The sequence below is a fragment of the Strix aluco genome, chromosome 4, assembly GCF_031877795.1.
Source record: "Strix aluco isolate bStrAlu1 chromosome 4, bStrAlu1.hap1, whole genome shotgun sequence".
Lineage (NCBI taxonomy): Eukaryota > Metazoa > Chordata > Aves > Strigiformes > Strigidae > Strix > Strix aluco.
Genome location: NC_133934.1, coordinates 58446718 through 58473054, shown reverse-complemented (window position 1 = coordinate 58473054; position 26337 = coordinate 58446718). Strand labels below are relative to the sequence as shown.

Here is a 26337-nt window from a genome sequence, read left to right as displayed (position 1 = left end):
AGTGGTCCTTTCATCGGATCATAAACCACTGTGTTACCTACACAGGCCCTGCCACCAACAGAGCACACAAATCTGTCTGTGCACAATCAAAACCCACTTGTTGTAAATGTGTGGTTTTACCAATTTCTATTGCACAAACATTTAGTAGATCCATTTGAGTATGCAAGAATAATCAAGCAAAAAAAAAGGGGGATTTTATTTGGTGCTAATTCACCACATGCAAATTCCAGCTGTTTATTGTAGACCTACCGCCAAGCATACACTTCTTCCCACAGCTCATCAGAAAGCCTCTCGCTGGTGAAAGTGGTTAATCCACAAGATTTTTTTTGCTGAAGCCAAGAGTCCAAATGGGGGGTTTAGGTTACTAATGACAAAAATTTTGCATTCTTGAGCTAGCGAATACTGTAAGGGTTTGTCCATTTACAGAAAACCACCCTAGAAGTGGTTGCTGGCAGAAAAAAACGGACCAGAATAGAAGAAGCTGTTACCAGGCAGGACAGAGATGCACCAAGCAAAGCAACAGTGAACAACAGACTAGGAAAAAATCCTGTTATCTGGCAGCATGAAACAGCCAAAGTAAGCGACAAGTTCCTTAGTGCCCGCCAAGCAAACGCCTTGTGCTAAAATATCCTCCTGTGACCTGGCCAACTTACAGCATCTGACCCAAGGCTAGAAACAAAACTTGGCCTTATGCCTCATTGTGATGCCTCATGCTACCACATGACAAAAGAAATGGCTCCTTTAATAACTAGGTTTGGTGTTTAGTATTATTCCCACCCCAGAAGCTACCAAAACATCCAGCCAGCATTAGAGCTTTACGGTGCTAGCTCCTCTGCAAAGAATGCACTACTGCAAGTTATTTGCAATTTATAGAAAACCAAACAGAAAACCTCTAAGGGAATAAAAGAGAAGAGTGAATTGAACAAGTGCAAAGCTGCTCTATGGGCATACAAACCTAAATCTGATTAACGTAATATCAGTAACAATCCCAGACCTCATTACATACTGTTCTGTGATCATATACATTTAATTTAAGACTCTGCATAGCACTGCATTTATAAATGGAAAAGTGCATTGAATAGCAAATGGTACATAAAAAGGAATTTCAGTTTTAACATGAACTTTTGAGAAGATCATAAAATTCAAGTCAGATCATTCTACAAATCATCTTTACAGTTACCAGATTGTGGCTCTACTTAACCCTTCTCTAACAGAATTCAGCAGAAGCACTTCCCTCTGGCTGTGAGCAACAGGAAAAGCTACTAAAGAAACATATAACATGAAAAGATCTAGCCCTCAAAAGAATCACAGCATCTGGTTTTGCTCCTGGTCTCAGCACTTCCCAGAAGCACAGGGCATCATTCAGGTCAGTTTTATAATTGCTCACATGACTGCAAACTGTAGTGAATAAAAATACTGAGATGTGCGTCACTGCTCTGGTACTAGTTAGAAAAGTAAGAACATAGCACTATAGCTACAGGTGCAAGAGGGCTACTGTGTCTCTTAAAAAATTAACTCCAAAACTGTCAGCAGTAAATTTTTAGGGAAAGTTGGTCACTACAAACTACAAAAACTGCTCCTGGTTTGCCGACATCTTTAAAGCCACTTGGTACTGTAAAGTGGCTTTCTCTAGATGCAAGAGTAACAAGCATGCATTAAACTTTGGCAATTATGTGTTGATAGCTTAATAAAAATTATTAGTATGAATAACTGCAATAACCATCAGCTATATTTCTATCAAAACGGACACAGCCTTGAAGAGCAATACTCTGAAACATGGAAAACATTTTGTATCTCATGATGCTACATAGTGGATGATTACACACAGAATTCACTAGAGAACAGCAAGCATCTGTAGTTTAACATAAGTTCTCCAATCTCTCTGCAAGGAGAAGAATTTTTTATTAAATAAAAAAAGTCAGAAGTGCTTTCCCAAAGCAGCAGCAGAAACAGCACATGCTCTCTCGTGGCTCATCATATTCTTTTTTTTTTTTTTTTAACCCTAAGGAACAATGCAATCCCATCACCTTTATGATACTACACTGCACATACCCAAACGTCACTGTCCTCGGGCATCTCGGACCTCAATACTGCACTGCAATTAAAGTACAAAGGTACAAAGTAACACAACAGAGACCATTTGCTAGTACCTACATCCTCTAGGACCTACCTTTCTGACCATGGGAATACATTACATCGACCTAACTTACACCTAACTCATTTGCAGACTTTACTGACCAAAGCCTGGCACAAAGTCAGGAACACACAAGACCTTTTCACACCAAGACAACCTTTTGGGCGGGCAAACTGGGAATACCTCTTTTTCAAATGCCCTTCTCTTTCTAATAACAAGTACAGATTTAACCAGACAATCACATCTTGCTACATTTAGCTTTATACAGCAAGCTTATTTTTTTTCTTCTTCAACCTGATAAACATGCACTAATTTATAGCAAGTGGATCTACAGAAGAGATCAACTGACAAACCTCAAAAGTTTCACAGATATCTGAAAGTGTGATAAGAGTCTTATCCACAGAACAAATATTAGGACAAGAAGAACTGCCAAATATGGCGTTAAGAAAACAAAACCAAAAGAAACTCTGAATCTCATTTTGAAGCCACTACCATGCTTTCCAGAGGCCTGATTCACTGCTGGAGCACTGGGCTGGTAGTACTGGATCTCATGGCTCTGAATAGCCCATGCTAGATGCTGGAGTTAACTCCTGTCTTGTCAATAGCCTGCCATTTATAACAACTGGTTTTTGAAGAACATTTGCATTGTCACTTGAAAACCCTGGGGTCAGATGGTTTGGGGGAAAAATACAACTTGCCTAAGAAAGAAAAAAGATACTTTTTCAAGTTGTTTTATGCAGCTGCTCAGTCAACCCCTCATACTGTGTAAAATAAGGCATAGGTTCACAAAACTCCCATCTGGACAGAGCTGGGCTATTCACTCAAGACAGGTACTCATTTCCAGGGGCTAAACTTCATCAACAGACAATTAACATACATTAAATTCTTTGGCAATGCTGTTTTCCCAACTAAATTCCTACCAAGGTGATGTTCTGCAAGTCCCCACAATGAAGGAAGGAGGAAGCAACAAACTCCACTTTCCGTTCCAGATTTGAATCGATACTGCAAGTTGATATCCGTATCTGCTAAGAAAATTAATCTCCTACTGTAACATAGTGGAAAAGCCCAATAACTTTTGCAAACACAGATGCAGATTTAGAACTTCATGACATCTGCACTCAACAAACAGGCAGCTGTTACTTACTGACCCACATACAAGTATTATTGTGCTCAGTGCCATTAATGAAGACTATTTCATTTGTTAGAGCAAAGCCAAATTTTAACTTCTACACACAATTCCTCTTCAGAGGAGATGATTGTACTCCCTCCTCTTGCACTTTATACTCCATAAGCCACTCATGCAGAGCATCCTCCTCCAGTTCAATTAAGATTCTGCTTTCAATTCCCTCTGTAAAGTTTGCTGCGCTCCCGTCTTCTCCCCAGACGCATAAGCAGCGCGGATGACCATAGATGGAGCATGTTTGGCAGCTGAAATGACCCAGATGCTGAATCTGGAGCCATCTTCCCAGCTGCAGTAGCTGGGCTCACGTCCGACTCCTCAGCTGTTGGCTGTCAAGCTGCCCTCAAGCTGTGCCAAGCATACATCTCAAAGCTTTGACCAAAGTGGGGCAAATGCTCTAAATCTGAGGCCTGCTGACAAAAAGGATAACAAAGACTAAAGGTTTTAAAAGTAGGCAGTGAGGGAAACCAAACACCCTTTCTCCTTTCTCTTCTATCCCTCATTTTTTTTCCATAATCTCTTTTCTCCTATTAATAAAAATTCTGGACCGCATCCTAGTCTGAGGTACTGACTAGCAGGAGATTCCACTTCACTCATCAACACTACATGCAGTGGAAGGTGGCTCGTGTACCTTCACATCAAGCCACAGGCATAGAAGGGCTGGGAAATAATCTTTATTGAGGGAAAGGTGGAGACAGACAATTCCTTTAATTCATTATGCATTTTTTAAGCCTCCTAGACATCTTTAAACTGTCAAGCTGCATAAATTCTTGTACAAATCAGGAGCAACTACTTAATATCCTATTTCTGACCAATTTCATCATGATCTTGAACCCAAGGAGGGACTTCTACATCCTCCATGCCTCCTCACTGAGGAGCGAAAGAAAATGCTTAGCTTGGTTTAATGGCTTCAGTCATTCAACTATCACTACGCGTTCTGATCTAGACTTAAGGGAGAGTATTTTAAGTTTTGGCCCTTTACCTCATCTTTGCTCATTCTGGCACAGCACTCCACATGCTAATAAAATAAACCAACCCCACCCACCAGTAAAGTACCTCCACATGGCCTATTTGCTACTGAGAAAAAGAAGTTTCTTCTGAAATAGCAAGCCAAATTTACAAATGCCTCTTTCAGGTTTCTTGTATGTATTACATATATACATACTGTACCTGTTAGAGCTCCTGAAAGGAAAATACTGTTTTAGAGAAAATTTGTTTTTCTAAAATATCACATTTAATAGTGAAAAATATTTTGCACATTTAATATTAAATAGTCTATGACTTGCTACAAACCTAAGCATTTCCAAATTGAAAACAAAGATGATCTTCCCAAGTAAAGGGAGCAGCATCAAGTTAATTCTGCCTAAATGTTTTTGTAAAAAACATATAGCGTTTTTGAGACACAAGAGCAAATACACATTCCCATTTTTAATTACTACTGAAAACAGTAGTTCTGAAGCTAACTTCACCCTGCAGCACTTAAAAGTCACTAAACTGAATTACAGAATTACAGGCACTAAGAACCTTCAAATGAAACAGACTTCTGATACAAGAAGTGGACTGCATTTTAGGTAAACCAATTCAATTTAACAATATATTAGCAAAGGAAAGAGACTGTCTACAGTACATTTCTTTCCTTTAAAACTCTTCTTTCAAGACAAGCAACTCAAAATCAAAAGATATGTAATTAGGAACCAGGATCCAATAAACCAACAATTTTTATTCTCTGCTCAGAGATTTCTTGTGTGATAGTGTGCAAGGAAATTAACATCTGTCAGCCTCAGTTTCTTTATATGCAATCTGAATTAGATGTTGGGAGAGGGAGGAAGAGGCAACTTAGAGTGCAATAATTATTCATCATTTCTTTAATTAAAAAACATGTATAATCAGAAGGCTACTACTCAGCTGAACTGGAGCTCCAACCCTCACATCCTTTTGCTCTGCAGTATTTGGAGAAAAGGCAGGATTTGCCATCCTCCTGCTATGAACAAACCCAGGCTCTAAGACCCAAGGAAATAAAGTTGCAAAACAGAAGGTGCCTCACACACCGATTCATTTACACAGCACAGACTTCAATTTCAATCCCCTGAAGTACTCAACTACAGTAATAGTGTAGTGTGTAAAAATGAAACTTTAAATAGCCAGTAAATAGAGCCACTTTACAGGACTCTAGAAAGCATACGGAAGCCTTCAGCAGCTTCCTAGCTTAGTTAATAATAAAAAAAAAAAATCGAGGTATTAGGCCCTTCAGAATAGAAACCACTTCTTCTTATGTTTCTACAGCACCTAGCAGAAGGAGGCCCTCAACCGGTAATTGAAAATGCCAGAAAATCCCAACACAAATCACAAGTTCTGCTTTTAAATGCTGTATTGGGAACTTTCTGTCCAGGTGACAACCTGCCATTGCAGGATTTTTATTCTTCTTCAAAAAATTATTCTTCAAGGCACTGTAATTTACACTTAGAGATTAGCACTACACTTAAGAAAAATCATAACAAAACAACTTGCTGCCTTTCCATCCCTACATTTGCCAGAGTGAAAAGAGACTGCCACCCAGTGGACTACAACCAAGTACATCAACTGCAAGCCATGACATTCAATACAGAAGTGATGAAAATTTTATTTTTAAGAAAGTGCGGTTATTTTTAGTATTTATCCCGTTAATATAATAATGTTTCAAATACATAAATTCACTTGCCATTCTGTTCTGCACCTGAAAAAATCAACATTTGCATGAAGGCACTGTACATATAAAGCTTTTCAGAATTACCAGAAAAAAATAATCTACCAAATCAAGCTTTCACCAGAGAAATAGTTAACAAGTGCAATCACTCAGTTCAGAGGTGGGTTATGTTCTAATTGCAGCTTGTGCCATCTTTGGGAAGGTTTAAACAGAATTCACCTGTAATATGGCAATGCTGAATAGCATACACAAGTTTAACACCTCTCGAGATTTGGAGTTCACTTGTATTTGTAAAATCCTTCTCCAGTCTTCTTACCCAGCTTCTTTTCTTCTACCAGTTTATTCAGGAGTGGGCTGGGTGCAAAAAGAGGATTGTTCGGCTCTAATGAATGCCATCCTGGTGGAAGAAAAGAATTACATGAATTACTAACAGTTGTGTTTATATGCAAAGATAATAGAGATCTGCATCTCCTCAGAAAAATATTCAGAGGTCAGAAAACTGAAAGAGTCTGGAACTTACTCTAGACTCTCTGAGACCCTTCAATCCAGCTTTATAAAGCACAGATCAGTATTGATGATTATGAGCAAATGTAGCAACTAGTCTTTAGGTGTAGTCTACCCTGAACACCTTATAATCTCTATGACTGAGGATTTTTAATACTAAAAAAATAAAAGAGAACTTTTAAAAAGTACTTAAGTACAAGGAAATAAAACAAAGGCTATGCCAAAAAGAAATTCAAGTGGAAAGAAATTCCAAGTTGAATTTCTACCTGTGAAAGACAGTCAGTTAGAACAATATAACACTGCTCCATAGCACTGGCTTAAAGCAAAAGAGGTTTTATTGAAGATGTCATTTTGAAAGTGACATTCTGCCTCTGAGAATATTTAAGCTGCTCACTCAAAATAATACAACCACCACCCACAAGCTGTCACCAATTATATCTTCTTTTGTTATTGTACTGACATTCATCCACTTATCAACTGAAGTGAAAGGGAGATGGTATACTTGCATCTTTTAAGGTATTTACTGGGTTTCCTATTAATTTAGAATGAAAACATGGCTGGCAGAAAAAGGATAGGAAGCTTCAACATTTGTTGCTTTTCATCCATTTCTTACCTCCAGTACACGTCTCTCTTCCCACCAATTCTTTCTAGTTATATAAAGTTCCACTAATATTATTATTATTTTCCACTGGATCTTGATGAAGTCAGCAAATCCACCACTGTTCTGTCCCCATGTACACAGGATACAGGCATACAGTACAAATGCTGTATTCATACAGCATTCTGAGCTTAATTCTCATTCCTTTCTCCTCAACAGTTAAAAGGCTATGCCATAAACATTCAGTTTAAACTAATTAGGAGTTAGATTTTCATTAGAACATTCATCTACAATTTAGCTGAAGAGGGGAAAAATAGAAGAAAATAGCCATGCAGTACCATCTATAATGTATTTACTGGTATCCAACCCAACATAGTCCAGCAGTTCAAATGGACCCATGGGATAGCCAGCCCCAAGCTTCATAGCAACATCAATATCTTCCTTTGATGCATCTCCTAGAGAAAAGATTGACAGTTTGATGAACAGAGAAGATTCCGCATCTACTTGGCACCACTTATAAATAATTAACAGGGTGTTATTTCACCCTGGTGCAGCTCTTCACAGCAATCTCTGCATGTTTCAGAACCACAAAAACTGGAGTCAGCATACACATGCTGGAGTATAAAGGAGAATGTCTTACCAAAAAAAAACCAAAACCAAAAACGCCCTGCAGGCCTGCTTTCCAGTTTTCTAGCTTCCTCTTGCATTTCCAGCTACTGTGCTCAACCTATCAGCAAGACTAGAGGAAGAACTGGTCACTATGAAGAATCAAAAGCTTCTTTTAGAGGCAGCTGAACAGTGTTAAGTAAGAAAAGATCTCAATTTCAGCTTCATGAGATCAGCAGCAGCTTCTGAATGATGAACAAGACAGAGCTACCCTTACTCTATAACAGCCAGAAGGCAAGTGATAACCAGCTGATGGACAAGGCAGGCATGGGGAAGGAAGCAGCAGCAGCTGAGTAACATGCTTAGTTACAGCAACTGTCACCAGAGGATATTCATCAGATCAGAGATGGCAGATAGGAGTGACCTGAAGAGACCGTGCAGGTGTGGCTAGATTTGTGAATTCCAAAATTATGTTTAAAAAAAAAAATTATCAGAAATTAATTACTTCTACTTCAGTCTGTGCCTATAAAAATACAAATCCTGCATTGCCAGATTCTCACAGTTAATATTCACCTCATTCTTTTGCTGGGAATGAATATTTTATACTGGAATGAAAGCAGATGCACGTCTACTGCTTACTTCTAATACGTATTTTGATAAAGGCAGTGCACTTCTTTGCAGATCCTATAAAAAGGGAAGTTAAACAAACCCCAGAGGTACTTGTTAAGTAACCTCCATGCTCGATGCATACAGGCATTCAGGGTGTCCAGAAGCTTGGCAGACATAGCCTATGCAATTTATCCACCTAAGATCAGAGAATCCTAGAAATAAATTTTCAAAGTATCTTGTAAAGGCAACAACTTCACTGAAAGTTCTGTATGAAGTAATAATTTTTATGTATCTCCTTTTACTCTTTAAAGCTGACAATTTTTTTTTTAAAATCACATTTTATTTCTGAGAAAATGGGAAATTTATCCTTACTTATTTCTAACATAATTTCAGTTCCCCAAACTCAAACACACGTAAATATTCAACTCATCTGAAGTTGATGCAGATGCACATACTTCTTTTATCAACAGATTTGTCCCACTTTGTTTGTCAAACTTGGGATTTGGCCACCTGACAGTATACAGTTGTGTTACAATACAATTAAAAATAGTAGAAGGGCAAACAAGGATTGTACTTCTAGTCCATACTAGTCTCCTGGTATAAAGCAGACTTTCACAGAAACTTGACAGACTGCTTTTTTGTTTTTCCACTAAGAACAGGGCAGTACAGACCACCATACATTAACATTTATAACATGTTCCCTGTTTATATCACTGTTAAAATACTAAAGGTATTTTGCCTATGCAAAAGCGCACATTTAACCCAGGGAGATTTTGTGTAAACAAAGACTCAAGGACTGACCCAATAAAATGGTATTTCAGTGCTTGGGGTTGCCAGGAAAGAGACCCAGTTTCATACTAATATGGATGACAATCTGGCTCAACTGTCTACTCTGAGAATTAGCGCAAAGGATATGATAAAAATTTAACCCGATTCACTGGAAAATATGAACTAGAAGACAGCCATGAGGCTTTTCAAAACATTAACCAGCTTTTAAAGTAGATTTCATTAGAGTTAAAAATTCATAAATGAACTTTAACAAGTTGGGAAATATCATACTGTTGTACAAAATACAAACAGAATAAAGATTAAATCAAAATAGTTTTGCTTAGGCAGAAAACAGTCAACTTTAACATACAATCTCAGCGAGTGACTTTTCTTCTAGATTTAATTAAAAGTTCTACGCATATTTCAGGAGACAGTAATGATACATGCCACTTAACAAAGGCACCTCTTTTACACACACTGGAACACCCATACACTTTATTTGAAATTGTGACTTATTCTAAGAGAATAACGCTCCCTCGCAGCCATGCCTTTGCCTTTCAAGTCACTAAATTTCCTCTTTTCTCCCTTTGAGATGTAATTACGTACATCTGTTGATGGATAAACAAGTAGTGTTGGTTTATTTTTTTTTTTTTCTGGAGATCAAACCATCCCTTCCATGTGCTATAAAAGAGACTTTTAATATTTAAAGCATATTTGGTGGAATCCTGATAATGGAGTACTTTCATCTGTAAAAAAGCAGTGATTTCAAAATCAAAATGTTTCAAATGACATTCTTAGTAGCACAGAGCTATGAGCAGAGCACTTGAAATAAAAGGAATTATACTCCATAATTTCCTCTTTATCCACTACATTATTGGTTCGTTTCCTTTTCAACACAATTATCAATGCTTTGAAAAATTTAATGGTTCTTTGGGGATTCATGATTATTTCTACCCACCCTCAGTATTGACATAAAAGATACCAGCAGTGAGATGGGAGTTCCTGAAGAACCTATGTCTAAAAAAGGACATAGAAGATGAACAGGCGGTTTTATGAGACAATAGTTGAGCCCAAATCACTTGTATACCAACACCGTACTGAGATAGTGAGTATTATACTAACGTCACCTGAAAATTGGTGGTTTATTTCACAACCCCAATATAAGTGAATTCAGGACAACTTTGCTAAAGGTCCCTTTATGGGATTTTCAATCCCTTTCACTAACGGCTCTTGGAATGGAGAGAGGGAGGTTCCTGAGTTGACAGAGGCTGTTTTTACAATGGCACTACACTCACCTTATCATGTCCAAACCAGAAACATTTCCCACCACCAGAAATTTCCCATACAAGTAACTAGTACCTTCTGACTCTGCATACACTGACATTTCAAAGTGAAGGCAAGATCTTTCCAACTACATATACTGGCTCATATTTGATGTTCACTATTCACTTCTAGCCTTTAGGGTCTGAAAGTTTTGAGGGAATCCCAAGGCCTTTCTGAAGGGATTTAACATTTAGCAGTGTTACATGTCAACATTCCCTGAAGTCAATACCCCAACAGGTACCTCTCTCAAAAAGTCGAACAGCTTCCATCATATATGGCACCAAGAGACGGTTTACAATAAACCCTGGAGTATCCTACGAAAACATAAAAAGGGATTCTAAATAAACATTCTTTACCAGTACTACACTCAAATGCTACATGACAAATTAAACAAGTGTATGGAGACACTTCTTGAATCATCAACTTCTAGTACTCTCTAAACTGTATTTTTCATCCGCTTTATTTGCTCAGTATTAAAACACAAAAGATGAATTTCACAAACAAGGAATGGCACATAAATATTCACCATGAATGAGACTACTACAAGCCCAACTCAATCTTAAAACAATTTAATGTGGCCAGTTGGCAAATGCCTTTTCCTTAGCAAAATTCTGCTGATACAATTTTCTGAAGGATACAAGAAGATCAGTTCTTCCCTAACAGGTTTTTTTGTGTGTTCACTACTAGAAACACTGCTGACTAAATAGTTTACTTCTCCCCCACTGCGCACTGGTAAACCATGCTTTTGAAAGTTAGGATCACTTCAATAGCAAACAACAATACTATCAATGAAAAGATAAGATACGTGCTGTCAGAAGAAGATAACAAACTGATACAGAGCTTCTTTTACACAAGCTTTAATCAAAATCAAAAATACGAAGAAAAGAGAAAGAGCTTTGCAAATATAGTATTATTTTGCATACTACTACTGTTTCAGATGTTTATTGTTCATTCCATTTTATTTCAATATTTAATCCAGAGATTTCCAAGCAACTTTTCTTCTATGAACAGGAAATTAAAAAAAGAAAGAAAAAAAAAGGTTCAGACATGGAGACTGCATTACCCTCTACCCAAGCTAATTTATAACAATAATTCATCATACATTCTGCACATTACATACTGCAAAACTATGACAGAAACAGCAAAAAAAAAGTCAACTAAGGCCACAGAGCAATTTAGCAGTACAGCCAGAATTAGAGCCCAGCATCCAGACACTGAAATACTGGTAACTACCAGATTGCAGGCCCTTCTTTTTATGACCAAAAGTCTCCTGGGGGCTGTGAAACTCAAGGCAATAGCTTGTATAAAACTACCCAGACCACAACTTAATGGATTTGGAAAAAGTGCGCTTAGGAAGTAGGGTGTTCCTCTAGAGAAAAAAAAACAAAGCTACAAATCAATGAAGATTAATGTGGGTCTAGCTACTGCAGTCTTAAGAAAAACTTGCAATGAGCACACACCACAGAGGATTCATCCAGCTGCCTCACAGTACAAGAGGTAGCAGTCTTGTCTCTAGTATGGCTAAAGATGAGCTCCTGCCTAAGCTTTCCAGTCCAGGCTTCTGCAGGACTGGAAAAGAAAAACCAAGAACTCTAAACCCTGATAACTTGTGAGTTTTGCTGCTCTAGACAAAATGTCTAGAGTCACTCTACTTTGAGGAATTTGTGATAAATGTGGGTGTTTTCTTTGTCAAAATACTTTCAATAGCGAAGAGAAACTGGACAAAAAGCAGCCTGGAAATTCTTGAAGTGCTCTTACATCTACTAAAACCTACCACCTTAAAATTAACAGTTTTCAAGAACAGACCTTCCGAACACTATACAATCAAAATGTACTCACCTTACAACTGACAGGACTCTTTCCTACCGCTTTACTGAAATCCACAAGCGATTCAAAAGTCTTTTGGCTGGTCATTGGAGTCTTGATGACCTGGGCAGAGAGAAGGTAGGGAGAGTGTAAGCACGTTTATGAGCAGAATCTCTCTCGTTTCCCAGTACAGCAATGATTAAACTGTAATCCAGAACACTATTCCAGAAATTCACAAAACATTTGTTTTTCAAAAAACAATTTCAGTGGATACAAATGTAACAGAGACGGGAATCTATTTTAAAAATAGATACAACTTTTGAAATTGTGTGTTTCTTTAAGACACTTTCCCATTCAGCCAGTATGGATGGTAAAAGGGACCACCCTTTGGAATAACATTTAGAGATTACAGTATAACAAAACAACTTTAAAAGCTACATAACCTCTGTTGCCTCGGGAAACATGATGGCATCACTCTAGAGAATTACATTAACAGACATAGCTCCTGACATAAATGGTTGTAACATCTACCCTGTGCCCAATGTAAACACAACACAAACATTTAATTCTAAAGAAAATGTAAAATCTATCTTTCAAATTTGTGACAGTCTCTTAGATTTTGAGTAGTAAATTTCCACATTGATTTTCTTCACAACTGAGTCTTTTGTCACATGCAGTTTTCTGTATACTTCATTGGTGCTGGGATGCATTAAGCCATTTAATAAAGACCCATCCTGCCCCAGGCCACTTCCCCAGAAAAAAGAAAAAAGTAAGAAAAAAAGTCTTGCAGAAGCTGATGGGGTTGTGATATTTGTGTTGAAACTGACCTCCATGTGCAGTAACAGAAAACTGCTATACATAAACAGTTAAGGGTGACCTCCTTGTTCATACCATCACAGAGATTTCCCGCCATCCTAATGACTGATGTAAGGCCACACAAAAAAACCCTCACTATTAGGACTGAAGAAAAGGCTTGTTTCTCAGCAGAAAATATAGAATTCTTTTATTTCGATATTAGATAAAAATATCTGAGATACTTACATAAGACTGCAACAGTTTCAAGAATGAGCTTTTAATATACACATCAATTCTGAAACATTAGCACTAGCCTTTTGGATTATTAAAGAAATTCCCTCAAAGCTACGTGCTTCTGAGCATGAGATCAACGATCTATGAAAAGACCGGATAGGACTCAAAGGCACTGCAGATTTGTGACCCATGAAGGACAGCTTCCATGACAGATGACTGGCAATTTCAGCAGTATCTTTCATAGTTTTGGTGATTCTCTTGATTTTCCCCCAATTATTTCAAACTGAAACACGTTTTACATAGAAAATGTTGTTCTACAATGTTTGTCAAAGCCAATCCTGATTTACAGCAGTAGATCTGAAACAAAAGCAAAGCTTTAAAAAGTGTATTTATTTACTAATATTGGCACCTTTCAAGGTTATGTCACTAAAAGTGCAGCTTCTGTGTTTTAAAGTTCTTCAAATACTGTTCATCAACTGGAGTGATTCTGGGGTAGAACATTCGTAAGTCAGATGAAAAAACCCACAAATTATAAAGATTGTCCACAGCAGTCAGACAGGGATTGTTCTGGTTTGTTTTCTACAAATGATGATAGATATCTTCTGTATTTTTCAAATCTCACAGAGGCTTAGTTTAGATTTCTAAAGACTGTGATTTGTTTTAGGCTTGAGATAAGGCATTTATTTCATCCATAGAAATAAATGACTGCCAACAAGTAGTTCTTAGCACAGAAATCAATAAAGCCTATGTTAGCCTAAGGAATTATGCTAAATATTTCTGTTATCTCTAACACCTATAAAATTCCTCCCTTTTCTTCTTACAACATTTCTCTGGAGCATTTAGTCACAATACACAGGATCCAGTATTAAACTAAATAAAAATCCACATAGGTACAGAAGTCAGTGAGAGAGAATTTGCAAGTGTTCGAGACCTCATCAGACAACCATACTCTGAATCAAATTTGTTCATTTCAGCCAAAAGGTTCAAACATTTCAAAAGGGGAAGGAAAAGAATGATACATTCAAAGACACAGAGCAAGAACTGCATAATATGTATTTTAATGGGTAACAAGCAAGAAATATAATAAAGTGAATCTCAGGAGTTCAAAAGGCAGGCACAACGTATATGAAGTGCTTGTCACCAAAGCAATACTAGAACTAACCATTCAGGGGACAGAGGAAAAAGATTTACCGAATTTAAGGGCATGAAGTACATGAAACCTTGGGGCACAGTGCCCAAAATGCAAAGTTTATTTTCACTTACTCAAGAGTTTATAAATTCTAGCTGATCAAAGTCAGCCATAATGAGGGAATGTGAGGAAAAAAAGAGACCTGTTGTTTTTTTCTGCCATGTGACCTTTACTTTGGAGGCTCAGATAAACTCTTATATTATTTCTTATTCTGCTCTGCATTGCAGTATTATTAGACATTGCATGATGTAGCCAAAGAGAGTATGTTTAGAAAAGATGTCTGAAAAATTATGTAAAAACTTCTTTTTACACTTCCTTAAAGGCTGGGAGATACTGTAATGCTTTCAGACAAATCATCTGGAACATTGAAACAAACATGACTGACTTTGTTTCAGAAGTCACAAGACAGTAAGATTTCATCTCACATCGTCTTCTAGCGATTTCTATACTGGTAACAATCAAATTCCTCTGACAGTCATCAGATGATTTTGTTTAAGCTGTCAGTAGTTCTTATTAATCAGCTTGCCCACATGCCTAAAATTATTGCTATAAGCAGCACCTCTGTTGGCAGTTCAGTGGAGAACTTCGGAGCCTCGAGACTGAAGGAGTTACCTCTGTCTCTTCAACCTGCCTTTCAACAGAGACTGGCACCACCCTCTTATCGCTAGGGGTAGGTTATTCTGTATCAGAAGAGCTTCAAACTGAGACCTACTCTTCCATCTAACTGAATTCTCAGTGATGACAATTGCATTGCTGGGCTACAGTGGTTATTATGATGATGTTACAAGACACTTACTTCCACAAGCTTCATCATAGGCACAGGATTGAAGAAATGGAGACCACCAAATCGGTCCTGCCTGGTGGTTGAGTTAGCCAACTGTGTGATCTGCAAGGATGAAGTGTTGCTTGCAAATATCGTATGCCTGGAAAACAGAAACATACGGATTGCATAAATGACAGCTATTTTTCTGACAGGAGGAGATTGGTGCACTAAACATAAATAGACATCCATTGGCTAGTCATCCACAGAATTCTCCAAAATATCCCTGCAGATTATCACAGTCCTTTTGCTGAGGTATGCATACAGCAATGATGAAACAACCACTGGAAGGGCTGTGTGAGTTTCTGACTCCCAAGTAAGTATGCTGAATTCTTATATTAGGTGACAGAAAAAAAGACTCCATAAGTAAAAAATTTTTAACTCCCTAAATCTATTCCAGGTAATTCCTTCAGCAATCCTGGAGACCTAATGGTATTTTTTTATTGTTAATCATTTATACATCTATGGAAACCCAATCATTTGCCATGTCAAAAATGCACTTTGGAGCCCTAAGAAAAATTTGGAATCTATTTTTTTTCATAATGATCAGTGGTAGACCTGATGAGCAAACCTACCACTAGAGCAAAGAGCTGACAGAAAAAACAGAGAAAAGATAAACTGCCATGAACAGGCACTGCAAAGGACACACAAAATCACAAGAATTTTAAGACATATATGAAGTCCTTTTCCAGACATAAACCAGATTTACTATTGCAATTTATAATGCTCTGGATTGTTTTTTTTCCCTAAAATATCTCAGAATCTCAACAGCCCTGGTATATTGATATCACACTGAAAACTTACAGAAATGGCTTTTTCTTCAAACCACAAAAATTAGAAACTAAAGATAAAACCCTGCCTTCCATTCTGGGCTGTATTCTACTGACCTTTCAAAAAGTTATCCTACTGGACTCATCAAATGTTAATCTATATTGGTATTTTGCTTACATTTCACTAGGATAAAATTGAGCTTCACAACAGAGCTTTCACAAAAGGTATGTCCAAGTTGTGGGGAAATCTTACAGTGGCATTAAAAGAAAACATTTGGGAATAAAAAATCCCACACTGATTTCCATTTTTTATGTTTTCTCAGTTTTTGAGAATTTGTTATGGAGAAGGAAGCAAAACATCCTGAAAACTCCTATTTATCCTTCTTACACACATTCTTTTGTTATCTCTCCACCATAAAATGGGCCTCATATTGTTCTGAGGTTGGGAACTAAAAAGAGTATTCTACATTTTATAGTTTTGACCTTGCAAGGTCAATGCATCCAAAAGACACTTATCTTCCCTGAAAATCTGCCACTGTATACAAAGCATTCAAATAGTCATATAAAAATTAAGCACATTGATTTGTGAGATGTAATCATTGATAGGTTTGTATCTGGGTTCACTTCAAGTAAGAGATTTTACCTCAGCATCAGTACTGTAGCCTCACACAACATAAAGCCTTGGGGAAAAAAAGCATTAAATTTGTATTGTGTACAGGGGCAGTTTATTTACACTTTCTGCTCTAACCAACCAATTGATTTAAATTGAGTTTAAAATAGAATTTGCATGCCTCTGTGACTTAGAATTACATAATACACGTTCCAGGTGACAGCAGAGTTGGAAGGCTTTTGACAGCAAAGTACTAGGGAAGCCCTAGTACTAGTGATGCTTTTCCAGGCATCAGTGTGCTTTCTCTTAGGGCCATCTAGTGGGTCAGGGGAAGACATTAAAAACAGAGTCCAACACATCCTATTTCAATATAACTGACTCTTACAGTCCAGCTCCATTACACAGTAATCACTATACAACACTTCTTTTATAACAGTTTTGTAACACACTGATTCTAACACAGTGAACAGCTGAAAACCACTGGCCAGTTCCTATCTGAGTTTCCATGCCTGAAGATAAATCCTACATCAAGAGATTTTGACAGGCATTCCCACCACCCAAAAATAAACAGAAAGCAAGTAAGCAACAGCTCTTGAAGTGGATACCCCCAAATTTTTTTGTCATGTTCATTATGATCCTGTTTGGAAAAGTGCTGCAGCATTTAAATGCCTAAAAGCCACAAAGAACATGGGGATATTCTACAAAAACCCTAGTCTGATCTTTTCAAATTGGAAACATGAGACTGACTCAATTCAAGAAAAGTAAAACAGAACTGAAGAACGGGCAGCAATGCATTATCACCTGCTCTGAAGATGATGACCATGTAACACAGTAACGATTACCATATTAGGAGGATGAGTATAACACTGAGAAGAATAGAACATACACAAGCAATTTTGCAAAACTCTAAGAACATCAACTAGTATGCTGTCAGACTGATGGCATCCAAGAAACAGCATTCACCATTTCAGCTGGACAGTTACCCAGATGAGAAATACCCTGAATTTCCATGCTCTCTGGGGTTGCCAAACTCTCCTGGCTAATTACATTTTCCCTGAAAACTTAAAGAGAAATTCACTCCCCACCCCAAAAACAACTTCTCTCAATAAAGAATAGCTTTCCCACCCCCTTCCGTTTATAGATACACTTTCAAAGGAATTACAGGTTTTTTTATAGAGAAAAAGGAAGAGGGATTACGTTAATTGTGTTTTAGTTTTTTAATGCAATGCTTTGGATTTGTGCTGTACCCAGGCTTATCTTCATTGCAGAGGTCATCATAGTGCAAAAATGGGAGATGAACATGTAGCTGTTGCAGCTGAGGAAACACATGATACAGGGAATACAGCACAAAAGAAGAAAAATGCAATGTTTCACACAGCTTATGTTCCAAAGGCAAAACTCGTCATCTTGTCTGAGCAACTGTGATACATAGCCCCTTACATTTCTGTCAGTTATCAGCTACCCCTGCAGTAAGTCCTGAGATTTGAATTAAGACAAGTCCTCCCTCCTCAGAAGCTTGATCTTTGATGATCTCTGCCTATAACATACATTTTGCAGTGCCATCAACACCCAGAGCCCCACAGAAGCAAAGCTTCTCCCGAGACTCAAAGCTATCTTTATAGAAATCTTGTTTTCGTTACCAAACAATGACAAGTCCACCATCCCCATTATGCTGATGCAACAGTTAGTCCATATAACAGTTTTAGAAATTTTGAAACGTTGGATCTTAGTGAAGACTGTAGGATGCCTGCACTGACAGGGAGAGCTTTCCCTTCCACTGCAGTGCCTACTGCTTCCTTCTAACGCACAGAAAAACACTCACTAGGCATTTCTGCCTTTCCTCATGCTGCTCACACGGTCTGCAACTCTGTACTCCTCACATAATTACAAATTACCCTTTGTGACTAATAGCTAATATTTTAAACACTGGCTACTAAGTTTCACTGTTTTACTACCTTTTCCTTCTCTGCATCTAGAACTTCTGCACTGCAACCCATATTCTTCACCATTCCCTTCCCTTTTCTTTACCCTACATGTAAGATATCTGTATGTTTATCATAATTTCCAATTCTGCCCTTAAAAAGGAAGGCTTCCTGTCTCATGCCATTTTTCCCAACCCTGAAAAATCATTACTTTTGCCACAGGAAGAAGCATATCTGAACAACTCCCAGCATCTTTTAACGCTGTAACGTAAAATTTGATGTTTTGAGGCAGCTATGCTTATAAACAGCTCAGTCTTATCAAAAATAGCCTCAGGTGTTCCAAATACACATATTATTAAATAAATCTCCAAGTCCCTGTGCCCACTTTTCCTTGCTGACTGGTTCTAGACAGTTTGCCATTTAGTACACTCTAATTTGCTCATTAGCTTTCTCTGCTGAATATGGACAAAGACTCAGGCAACCAATGGTCTGTTTTCACAAAATAAGCACAGTCTAATCATGACAAGGTACCCTGATAATTGCCAAAGGCAGCTACTTCCTTTAGTCTGTCAGACTAAGGGTAATGGCAAGTTACCCTGTGCTCAGTGCACCGCTGTTTGCAATCATTTATTGTTTCCAGAAGTACCAGGTAATTTTTATTACTGACCATGAGATAGGCTGAAAATCTCCCCAGGCTGAAGTCAACAAACGATATCTTTTCTCCCTTGACATTATATTCAAGCCACAGCTTGTCTAGTTCTTTGGTTAGACAGTCTAGAATATCTCTTAGCCAATACCCCCAGATTTAGCTGTACTAGTTAAAATCTCAACCTGCAAGCAGTCAAGGGCTTGTGATCCTGACTCATCCATTACAAGGATCAAGCTTCTGAGACTGCACGCTCATCTTAACAGCATTTTTGGGTTTGGATACAATTCAACAGTAACTTCCAACAGTTATCAAATATAGTTTAAAGAAAGTTCCAGGGACTGTAAGTACCCGAGTGAGTGCATGCTAAGAAATCATTTACACTTCTACCTCACAGACAATAACGAGCAACGAGCTATTTCCAAATTCTTGCAATACAAAGTAAACTTCATTCATGTAAGCCACTGTTGAGCTGACTGTGACTTGTAGCTAAGAGGCTGAGACTTCTTAAAGCTTCTTCATGCCTGGTGTGCTGAAAACAAGTATTTTATCATCACAATTCCATCTTTAAATATGGGAACACGTACATTAACCATACCTCACATGTACCAGGACAAGCTTATTCTACTGTTGTGCATTTACATTTGGATTTAGATTTGAACTTGCTGAGTAGATGGACAAACTTTATGACTAAACATACTCAGAAGCACATCAAATGAAGCAATGCAACAAGTAAATAAATGTGGTGAATACACCTGAAAGTGTTTGTAACATAGGTACCTGGCACAACTATTCCATACCACATGACAGTCTGGAGTTAGTCAAGGGAGAAAAGGTCCTGTTTTTTAAAAAAAGTAGCTAAGAAAATGAAGAACTAACGGTGTAAGAATAAAAACAGAAGATACAAAGGTCTAAGTTTCAAAATGTAACAGGAAAAATATACATACTCAGGAGCAAACTTATCCAGCCTCTTGAAGAGTTCATTTTTAATTTCCTGGTTCTCCACAATGGCTTCTATCACCAGATCTGTGCTGTGGACCACTGCTACTGCATCCGTGCTTGTTGTGAGGTTCTTTAAGGTCTTCTCAATGAACTCAGCACCAGCCTGAAACATTTCCAAGTTGCAATGTCTATTTACAATTATTTATTTTTACATGATAATCCCCTTATGTGCTCTGAAGTGGTTCTGAGTCCTCAAAAATTCAGGCAGTCTGCCACATTTCCAAATCAGTGAGAAAGTTCTAAATATGTACAGATACCATGCTTTCACTGATAAAATTTTCCTAGCCAATCAAATCTGCTTTGAAGCAAATAGGAGACCTCTGAATTCATTCTTTTAGGAAGACTATTTGCTGCATGAGAGTCTGAGGTGAACAACTGGTTGGTCAATCAGCAGCTGCTGAGACAACCTGGACTTGCTCTCCATAAAGAAGAACTTTTCCAGTTTCAAACCTTTTGCACTGCGTTCATTCAGCAATTATCTGGTTTCACTCCTATGAACAGATATGTGCTAGTTCATGAAAACTTCAGGAAATAAAGTGGCCTACACTCACTATAGTTTCAGGGCAAATGTGAGGAAAAAAATACTCTGTTTTCTGAGTAGTAAATCTGGCAATCACTGACATAGTTTGTGAGGACAGAAATCAAACAGAACTGCAAGACTTTGAACCAAGGGTAAGTGGAGATGTAGTACAAGTAAAAACATACCTGCACACCAGAATATAATGTCATATATAAAGTACAAGCATCATGTGGACAATTTTCTTTAGGATTAAAAGACTCCCCGTAAGTACGTATGTATGCTTTGGTTATCTTGGCATTAGTATAATTTTTCTTCTGTACTCCCTCATACAAACAAGCCCTTTTTCATTTCCTTCGTCTGCTGCATCATTCGTGCTGGTAATCATCAATACCAGTATATGTTATATATGTTAATACATACCAAAAAAAGAATTGAATCTGCTGTGGAATTTAGCGAAACAAGCATAGCAACAGACAGCTTAGGATATACATTTAGATGCATCAGCTGCTCCATAGTGACTTGCTGTATGTAAGTCTTACTCAGCAAAGTGAATGCCAAGTATTTTATACATCTAATTCATGTTACTCCAGGGTAGTTAAACATGCACTTTCATTTCCTTTGCAGTAATCCTGTGTCCAAGTCAGGAGTGCGAAGGGGCAGAAATGGACAACTCCTTACTCCTTATTAAGACAATTTTGTTACTATTTGCTTTTGGACAAAATTGGTGCATTCTCAGGTAAGCCCTCAAAGATAGCTTGCTATTAAGTTAGGATGAATGATTTGGCCCCATTTCACGTTTGGCATCTGTTTTAAAAGGTTACCAAGTTGTTTTAAATCTTTATCTCAAGGCTGAAGTCTACAAAGGAAAGAAATTAAGGCAAGCCATCTTTCAACCTTCCGAACCAAAAGAGGAAAATCCAAGTTCTTCATCACACTGGAAAAAGCGTGCATAACTGTAAACAATATCAGAACTTCAGTATGGTAGTTTTTATTCTCCTAAGTTTTCTTAGAGTAATAAAGAAAGAGATGTCAACCTCAGGCTTATCTGCAAACTTCTTCTTTATCACTCTCTTCAAACTCTCTTCAATTCCTTTTGTAGACTTTTTAAGGATTTCATCTGACTGGTCTACTAACACCACAGTGTGACCACTGGCTGCTGCAACCTGAAAGTTAAAAAAAAACAAAGATTCAACATCAATATCATAAAACAACCAACCATACTGATTTCTGTTGAGGCAGACAATACACTAGGCAATGAATTAGGCAAAAGACGGATAAAGAACATTGAATCAAGACTTATGCACTTTTCTAGAAAAATCATAAAAACCTCCACACAGCTGGGGCGGACAGGAAACGATAAAGGTCTCAAACAACTTGAGGGAAAAGGAAAAGAAATCAGTTTTTCCCCCAAGCTGTCGGCAGAGCACTACCTGCGCCTGGAGGCACCTGAATTCTGTGGCTCTGGCTAGAGAACAGCTCTCTTGGAAAGAGCAAGTGGCTTAGCTGTGACCCTTGGAACCTATAAGGAAAAAGGGCTGTGGAGACCAAAACTAGAATGCTGGCAGAATGAGCAGGTGGCATAGGGGATGGCTAACTCTGTGTTCCTGGGATGTAGTGTAACACAACTCTGCTGTTAGGCCACAAGCATGTCCCTGCAACAACAAGGAAGGACACAGTGGAGCTGGGAGTAGCAGTGAGATGTTTTATTTTCGCTATGGCCATTTCATAAAAACTGAATCATAAAAAACATTTAAACCAAGCTTGGACTTGCACTCCTAACACTTCATCTGTTGCAGTGGCAGACCAAGACCCTCCAGAAGAAAAATCAATACCAAGCACATTTATAAGAGATGCTTCACTGATTATCCATTTGTGATTACACCATCACTGACCAGCTGGCAAAAAATCCTAGAAAAATTAACATCTCCCTTTTCACACCTCATTCTTACCATATTTACATGGACAGGAAAGAAGAAAAATGGCAAGAGGTCATACCATCTCCTTGCAATTCAAACATGCGCTTGCTTAGAATCTACTATCCAACGATCTTAAGAATACTAAAGAAGAAGAAGCACAAGAGTGCTGGGGAATCGGTGCTTTTCTCAAACAGAAGTGCTTTTCACGTGGCAGAATTAGAAATTATAAACGTCTGGCTTTCAGCCGTATATTTTAGCAAGTTAGCCTCTCCTGACAACATGAGAAAGCATGGAAAGAGGAGAGACAATTTCTTAAGTGTTCTAAAAGGAAGGAAAAGCTTTATTAATAGGGTACAGAGGAGACCCCACTTAGTGTTATAATCATCTCTGCTTTGAGTTAATTTTGGATTGCTAAATCAGAGGCAGATGGTCAGCAAAACAATCCTTGGTCCTGAACAGTGGTAGAAGACTGCAACCCCTGTCACTGTCAAATACCAGACATGTTTCTCTTGACAAGCTGCTCTCTGAAAACATGCAATCTAATGGAGTATGCAAATCAGTTCACTTTCCCTGCAGAATTATAACCTTTGCATAGTGTGCATCTTTCTCAAACATGAGAACAACTTTCTTCAAAGTTGTTCTTCGATGGTTCCTTCAGTGGAAACCTCAAGCTCGAGTATCAAGGTACAGTTTTTATCAGACAAGTTAATAAACAACTAGATAATTCCTTATAAAAAAATAAATTAAAAAGTTCCTGCATTCCTCCTGCTACTGATTTGTCAGGAGTGTGAGAAATCTTCAGTTCTGAGAAGGAAACACAGTAATTCATTAAAATGGAGAATTGCTGTTTATGAACTCCAACCTCACTGTCGGTTTCCGCCTGGAACTCCAGATACTCCAGTTACTCTTTGTGAAGTTTGTGAACTGCCCTGGTACCTTGGGCAACAGGCTCTTTCTGTGAATTAGGTAAATATCTAAATCTTAAATCACCGACAGGACCGTTCAGTTTTCTGACCCAAAGCTATCAAGTTAAAGATGAACTTGAAAGCCAAAGGCCTGAGATTAAACATTGGGAAAAAAAATCCTATTTAAATATTAACCACTTCATGATTCTGCAGATGACTGACAGATACACGTTCATTTTAGCTGCCATATTCTACTTCAATAACTTGTAAAACGTCACTTGGTCTGCTCCCTTGGCAAGTTAGAAGCAGCTTCTTTCTTGGACCAACATTTTCCAAATATTGTTACACGCTGTCTGGTTTATAAATAGTCCACACACTGTCTTAAGAACCACCTTCAACAATTTAAAAGATTGACCTTGGTGCTTCTCACCTACTTGTCTGACCTGAAGACTGTAGATGAGCAAGAGAACAAAAAGTTTGAAAGCTGAGCAACCGGTCAGCAGCGGTGCCGCAATCAATCCTTTCTACTCCTCCGCAGCAATCAAACCAAACTTCGTCGGAGCCTGCCAGCACGGCAGGCGGGGGGCGCCACCCCCGCCCTCATCCGCGGGGTGAACACAAACTATAACGTACGCAGCGAAGTGGGTTTTGGTTTTTTGGGTTTTTTTTTTTACTTTTGATGTTGCTCCTGCCCCGCAACTCGCAGAGAATACTCGAGCGGCGGCTCGACCCGTTTGGAGCAGGCAAGGCCGGGCCGGCAACCGGCCCCGAGACGAGACGGCTTCGCCCCTCGGGCCGGCCCTCTCCCCTTCTCGCTCGGGGGCAGGATCGAGCGCGGCACCGGAGCTGGGCCTCCACTTCCGAGTGACAAAGCCCGAGGGGAAAGTAAGAAGCGAAGGGGACGCGAGGGGCGACAGCAGAGCGGGGCGGCCGGGGCTGGGGGTTCCCCCGCCGCCTCAGCCCGGGGACGGGCCGCCGGCCGCGGAGCACGAACCGCGGCCCCTGCCAGGGCAGCCGCCGGGCTCGCACGATGCTGCCTCACCGCCCCCCCCCCCCCGCCCCGAACGAGGCGCGAAGGGGCCCTTCCCGCCCGAAGTAACGGCCGCCCAGCGGCCGCCATGGCGCGGCCGCCTCCCCTCACCCCCGCCCCGCCGCCGGGCCGGGGCTCACCTGCGCGATGCCGGCGCCCATGAGGCCGCCGCCAATGACCGTCACATGCTTGACGATCAGCTTCTTGGCGGCCGCCGTGGCGGCGGCGGAGGAGGCGGCGCGCACGAAGCAGCGGGTGGCGAAGGCCATGGCGAAGGAGCGCGGAGCCAGAGGCGGCGGCGGCGGCGGGGCCGGGCCGGGCAGGGCGGGGCGAGCGCCGCGCTCCGCCCCGGGGAGGGGTGGTGGTGGCCGCCCCCCGCCCGGGCCCGGCTGCCCGCCGCGGCGAGAGGCGAGAGGCGCCCTTCACCTTCGCTACTGTGGATTCCTTAAGAGGCGTCGAGTAGCAACGGCAAGGTCAGCGCAACAGGGCCGCCGGCGCACCCCCTCAGCTGGCCCGGCTGGCCCCCGGCTGGCGCTGGGCCCAGGGCAGGCTCCAGGCAGAGGCTGGTCTAATGTCTGCCCTTTGCAGCGGAGGACACTGCCTCGCCCTCAGAACGTTCACGTTTCTGCTTCATTTTCTCAATGAAGAGTATTTCCAAACTAGAAGGGGATTTCATTTTCAGGCTAGCACAAACTATACAGTAAACCCCCCAAAATCCAATCCTTCCTTTATAAATACTAATGGCTGAACCATATCAGATGCAGACTGCCATAATTTTTCATCTAATTCCTCTATCGCCAGAACAACCAGCAATTCAAGTCAGCAACAGCTGACAACGTGGCCATTACAGCATATTCTACTTGAGTCAGCATCGGGGTAAACATTAAGCAACTTCTTTTCTTCAAACAAAAGAAGCGGAGTATTCTCATATTTCTGCACTTTGTACCAAAAGCACAATGCAAAAAGTTCCCCCCTTCCTCACTCACCCTCATCTGACAGCAGATTAGTAAGGAGCAGTAAGTGCCTGCTGGAAACAGCTTTACCTAAACAGAGACTCCTTGTGTATACAAATGACAGCTGAGCAGGTAATTAATGAAACTCCCTGAAAAAACACGCCTTGCCAAGTTACCTGTGACCTAACTCCAAGTGTTAAGACACAAGATTTCCACATACAGCTGTTGCGTACACACCAGCACTCATAACCCACCTCTTGCGCACAGGCACTTCGGTTGTCTCCCGCTCAGCCGTCCCCTTCCATGTGCGGGGATCTCCTGTCTCTCTCCGGGGTTCCTCTGGGCCAGAGGCCCCAGGTCTCTGGCTCCCACTCCAGGCTCTCCCCAGGCACCCCCTTCCCTCTCTGCTCTCCGCTCTCTGACCCCTCTATGCCAGGAGTGCAACAAAACTACCCCTTGACTCTGCCCGTGGTTTTCTTTCCCACCCCGCTCATCAGACTGTGCATCTCCTGGTGGCAACTCATTCACCCTTTTATCTTCCTCATCTTCACTCTTGTCCCTCCTCCTCTTATTCTGAGAAAACTGTTTTTAAAACTGCATGGAGAGAATGAACAGATATATTCTTACAATTTGCTCATAACATGCCTGGCACTGTATTTTCCCCATTTCACTTTATTCCCCCACCTCCTTCACTCCTCACCCAAAACATTTCGTAACATCTTCTCACTCAAAGGTTTTTTTGTAAGATGTAAAACACCAAACAGCACAAGCTTAGTCAAGGAGTGGAACTCATTAAAATGACTATGCAAAGCTG

At 39.8% G+C, this 26337-nt stretch overlaps 1 protein-coding gene across 1 annotated transcript; it reads right to left on the bottom strand.

The window, feature by feature from the left end:
* Window positions 1-5909: 5909 nt before the first annotated feature.
* HADH (hydroxyacyl-CoA dehydrogenase) lies at window positions 5910-24884 on the bottom strand. Its single transcript, XM_074823246.1, has 8 exons — window positions 24711-24884; window positions 21754-21882; window positions 20145-20302; window positions 15226-15352; window positions 12245-12334; window positions 10647-10719; window positions 7438-7554; window positions 5910-6394 (listed from the first exon to the last, which is right to left on the bottom strand). Exons 1-8 carry the CDS (start codon window positions 24837-24839, stop codon window positions 6276-6278), a joined length of 942 nt encoding a protein of 313 aa, XP_074679347.1. The 5' UTR covers window positions 24840-24884; the 3' UTR covers window positions 5910-6275.
* Window positions 24885-26337: the final 1453 nt, after the last annotated feature.